We start from the raw sequence: 5,162 nt of genomic DNA, 5'->3' as shown, positions 1-5,162 counted from the left end.
CCTTCTACACCATCCTCACCCCCATGATCAACCCACTCATATACAGCTTGAGGAATAAAGAAGTGGCCACAGCTCTAAGAAAAGTGCTGGGGAGATGTGCTTCCTCCCAGAGAATCAGAGCAGGGGAAATGTCCAGGAAATAAGAGGGCAGGCCAATTGCAAACATCCCTGGTGCTGTGGCCAGTGACACACAGTCTTTCCAGAAAATATTTTTATGGTTCTGAAAAATGTTCATTGTCATTTTAACAATCCCAAATTTTCAACAGGCAATATCATCCTTTTATAAGCATTAATTAAGAACGATAGCCACAGGTGACAAGCATTAGCCAACCTGCTTGTCTGGATTCACCGGCATTTTCCAGATAACATTCTCAGTCAAGTGGCACACAGGCAGGCCAAATAGCCTCTGAAATGCCCTGAACAGATAATTTTACGTCACATGTGGTCATGTGTCCCTTTTGTCTGTATTGCCAACCACCCTTTGAATGGAAATTGCAAGGAGCATTTTGCCATGTCCTTGATAATTTAATTTCAAACTTTCAATACAAGTAAAATATTTTCTAGTGCTAAGAGTATTGAAGTTTTATTTAGAAAGCTTTTGAAAATGATATGATTGTATTCTGGATTCTGTGTTCTTAGTCACGTCTTTTGAATGTCTTATTTCTGAAATTACAATGAGGATACTTTCCATGTTATTATTCACATAGAGTCTAATACAGGCCTGGAAATTAATAAACATTTATTGGCTTATTGATGGATTGACTGAAAATTAACTGTGCCATTGAGATTGCAATGTTTATACAAACCTACAAAAACTTCCATTTATGCTTTCATAAAATGGTAATAGATAAATGTAGAATTAACTCCCTTGGGTTAAGTTATTCAGCTTTCTTATTCTCAATTTCTCCATTGGTATGCTGGTGGATAAATGTTTCCTTTTTTAATTAGTTGAGATCAGGTGTGATATTTGGTAGGTGTGCAACTTTGAGAGAACATTAACTACACAAAAAACACACTGAGGCTTCTACCATCCATTTATTTAACATTAACTTCCTCCTTTCTGTAAGGTCCTGAAATAAAAGAAATAAAAATGTATTGATTTACCTGTTGCTTATTTTCTCTATCAGTAGAAGGCTTTGAGGGGTTACATAGTTGAAAAAGACTAAGCAAAGATTATTCAATCCTATGTTATTCTGGTGTCAACATAGGGATAGAGTGAAAATGTTTTCTCCATTGATACTAACGTAGGTGAAAAAATTATTCTCTTTAATATGCTAATCACAAGGTTGTTTTTGTCTCTGACATTTCCTAATGCTTTGACCTTTACCCTGACATCAGACATACAAACAAATAAAAATAAGATGGAAGAATGCCATGGAGGAATGAAATTTTTCAAGTAGAGAAACAGACCAGGATTCATTTATGAAATACCCTCAATGTTATTTCAATTTGGTTCCATTCCCTTTTAATTCCTTTGTGTCTCTGCAGTAATGCCTTCTCCCTTCTCCATCCTCCTGCCTTAGCTAACACTGTCTTGATCTTTCTCTTCATAAAAGCACATAACTTCAAACTTCACATTTCTCCTTTGCCCAGGACATTTGTGCTTTATTTCTGATTTCCTCGGGGAGTGCCCTGGACCTGTGTTGCTATTTATTAACATCTAATAGAACTTTTGTTCTTGCATTTCCAAGATTAATCCTCTGCACATTTAACAAGGGCATTCAACTCATACACTGATAGATATTTCAAAAGTACCTGAAAACCAAGTAAGGGAAATGCATTTAGGTGAGTTCCTAGAAATATCACAGGGGTTAGTGATTGGAGCATGGACGGTGGGGACTTCTGCAATGTTTTTTAGAGTCTATTCAACAAACTCAGTGACGGTTACATGGACGTGTTCATTTTGTGATGATTCACCAATCCTGCTACTTCTGATATGTGAGCTTTTCTGTTCTATGCTCTATTTTTTTTATTATTTATTTATTTATATATTTTTTCTATGCTCTATTTTACTACAATTAAAAAAAAATTTTGAATCTCATCCTCCACATGGTAGGTGCCCACTCCCCTCACACATAAAACTAGTTCCACCCTAAAAGGGACTGGCCAAGGTTTTTTCCCCAGTCATCTCATATGATGATTGCAGTTACCTAATTTTCCTCTTTATTAAAAATAATATATTAATAGAAATAAAAAATATAAATTATACTAACTTAAAAATAACTTTAATATTATCAGTTGTATACCCACAACAGGACCATGCACTTTTCCAGATGATGGAGAAAAGATGAAGAGAAAACTGTCTCCATTTTTCAAAACGTTCAGTTACATTATCTGATCTTGATTCTGATCCTAACAAGTCCTATGAAATATTTAGAGAAAGAGTTAGTCCCATGGGAGATAAAGCGGATGTTAACAGCAAATTATTACCTCTTTCAAGCAAGAGACAGATGGGACCTCAGAACTATGTCTTCTGACTTCTGGTCTGGTGTTTTGGTTCCAAACCTTGTTATTAATTGATAGACCATTTGCAAAGTACAGAAGCACATCATAATGTGCAGCTGCCAGCTTGTTAGCCCTAAGAATCACCTGGGGACAAAGGTCCCCCATGAGCAATATGTTGATAAAACCCTTGTTCATTTTCTGTTGGATGCTGGCTAGGCTGGTCTACCAAAGAACTGAAGACCTGTGTCGAGGGCTAGTAAGACCCCCATGGGGTCTTTCTACAGGTGAGGGATATGGACATAAAATTAACTTAACCCTTGTTCCTACAAATTTGCTTTATTTGTACAGTAAATAAATATATTTATGCAGTATAAAATCATAATATTGGAAAGCATAAGATCTACTTATTAAGTACTTTAGCTGCCTTATTAAATACTCAGTAAGATTTTATACAAGAGGGAGTGATCAGAAAAAACTGAAAATATTTAGGCAATTATTTAGCATGGTGAAGAGAGTTCAGATTTCTGCTGTCTAGAAAATGACAGTACATCTCTGCCAGGTTAGAAAACTGCCTTTGAATAAAGTGAAATTCTGCTAAGAGAGCTGACAACATTGTGGAAACAAAATGCTTGCAACGTTAGATTTTGACTCTACAAAGAAGTTGTGTATTGATAGGTTATTTAGCCAAAACAACAGACTGATTCATACATAAATAATAAGCTAAAACCAGGTGAATTTTTATTTACTTTTTTAGATTTAATTGTGTTGAGGGTAGATCTTCTTAAACCTGAATGACTACCATGGTCATGTCTCACATTTACCAAACATTCCTGAGTGTGCTTCCTTCAAAATCCCAGAGACTCAAAGGTCAGGAAAATATTTACTGTTTCTGTTTTGACTATATTCCTTTGGTTTGTATGACTAGCTAAAAATATAAAAGTGATAAATTAATACCTGTAGCATTAACTCCCATATTGCTTTATTTTTTTTCTTTGATCATCTTGTTAAGCCTATTTTACTTTTTTAAATTTTACTCACCACATAAGCAAACACAGGGATATTTATTTTGTTTGCTGATGCATCCCAAGCACCTAGAAATTTTCCTGCTATACAATACGTTCTCAGTAAATATTATTGAATATTGTTGTATTAAGTGAATGAAAACCACTTAATTTTAGAAGGCTTAGCACTATGAAACATAAATTTTATTTCTTTTTTCTCTTTTTTTTTCTTGGGTATCTCAGTTTTGAAGAGTTGCAGTGAAAACTTCAGTTAAAAGGTAAAACTTGATGTTTACGAGCTCACATAAAATTGCCTGTTAGGGTAAAGCTGAACAGAAGAGAACTGGACTAAAATTCCTTCCAACTTCACTGATTATTAAGTGATTTCTATTAAGTATTTTAAAATTGTGTCACACGTAAAGAAACAGCATTAGCTTTTGCTGGATTCTTCGTAGATATTCTTTCTCCACTGGAGCACACAGGAGGTAAGTCCCATAGAGACACATTTGCTTAGGTGTGAAAACAATTGTTCTTTTTCTTAATTTCCAAAGTATTTAAGTAAAGAAACAGCATTAGCTTTTGCTGGATTCTTCGTAGATATTCTTTCTCCACTGGAGCACAAAGGAGGTAAGTCCCATAGAGACACATTTGCTTAGGTGTGAAAACAATTGTTCTTTTTCTTAATTTCCAGAGTATTTAACTCCAAAGTATTTAAGTGCCATGAGAAATGATGTTAATGAAGCATCTCATAAACTTGGAAAAGTGAAATCAGATAATGTGTTTGAACATAGTTAAAACCATGTCTTTGGGTTTCAGCTTCAGAAGAGCTGATGAAGGTTCAATAAAGAAAGCTGCCTTTCTTCCTCCCTGGATAAACTGTGGAAAACTTCTTTAAAGGGAGAAAGGGTAATAGAATTTCGACCCACGTGAGGGCTGCTTGCAAATAAGAGTCCTTTGTAACTTGAAAGATTGTAAAAATCTTTACCTTTTGAGTATTTTTAAGACCAAGATTACAATATAGCCTGTGTGTGTATTAAGAGGTTCCAGTCTGAAGATAGAGAATCAGGGATAAGGATATTCAAAGGGTCTTCAAAAATCTCATGAAAAGATTCTTACTATCTCTTTTATTCAATTTTTTCACAAAATTTTTGAAGAATGCTCATGTTCTTCAAAGTATTGAAAAGTGTATTAAAGACAAGAATCTTTCCATGAACTTTTTAACAGACCCTCATATATATATATATGCACCTTTTTCACTTAAGAATGCAAAGAAACTATCATACCATGATAATGAATGTAGATGCATCTCATATTCCAATGATCACTTAGATTTCACTATGTACTAAATTATTTAGTGTGTGTCTGGTTAGCAGATGCCTAGGTGTCTTCTGCTTTCTTATTGCAAATAACACGAATATGAATATGTTTTCATAGAGTAAGTTGCCCATTCATCTGATTATTTTCATACTAAAATTTCCTAGGAGTAGAAGTTTACATGCATTATTTTTCAGATACTTGACAGACTCCTTGGTGCTCTCTCATAGAAAATAAAAACAGCCATTTCCATTTCCATCAGCAATTTTTGAGAATCTTTCCATTTTTTTTTTTTTCCTTTTTGTCTTTTTTCGTGTCCGGCAACGGATCGCAACCCTCAGTGTCGCGCCCGCACCCAGACTGGGACCGGCAACGGGATTGCAACCCTCGGTGTTGCTCCCA

At 34.9% G+C, this 5,162-nt stretch overlaps 1 protein-coding gene across 1 annotated transcript in view; it reads left to right on the top strand.

Moving 5' to 3' along the window:
* LOC103609138 (olfactory receptor 2T2) overlaps window positions 1-143 on the top strand; it is a 1,687-nt gene extending 1,544 nt beyond the window's left edge. The window contains exon 2 of the mRNA XM_008593496.1: window positions 1-143. Within this exon, the coding sequence (XP_008591718.1) occupies window positions 1-143 (143 nt within the window).
* Window positions 144-5,162: the final 5,019 nt, after the last annotated feature.

Source organism: Galeopterus variegatus, unplaced genomic scaffold, assembly GCF_000696425.1.
Source record: "Galeopterus variegatus unplaced genomic scaffold, G_variegatus-3.0.2 Scaffold9253, whole genome shotgun sequence".
Classification (NCBI taxonomy): domain Eukaryota; kingdom Metazoa; phylum Chordata; class Mammalia; order Dermoptera; family Cynocephalidae; genus Galeopterus; species Galeopterus variegatus.
This window is presented reverse-complemented; position numbering and strand designations above follow the sequence as displayed.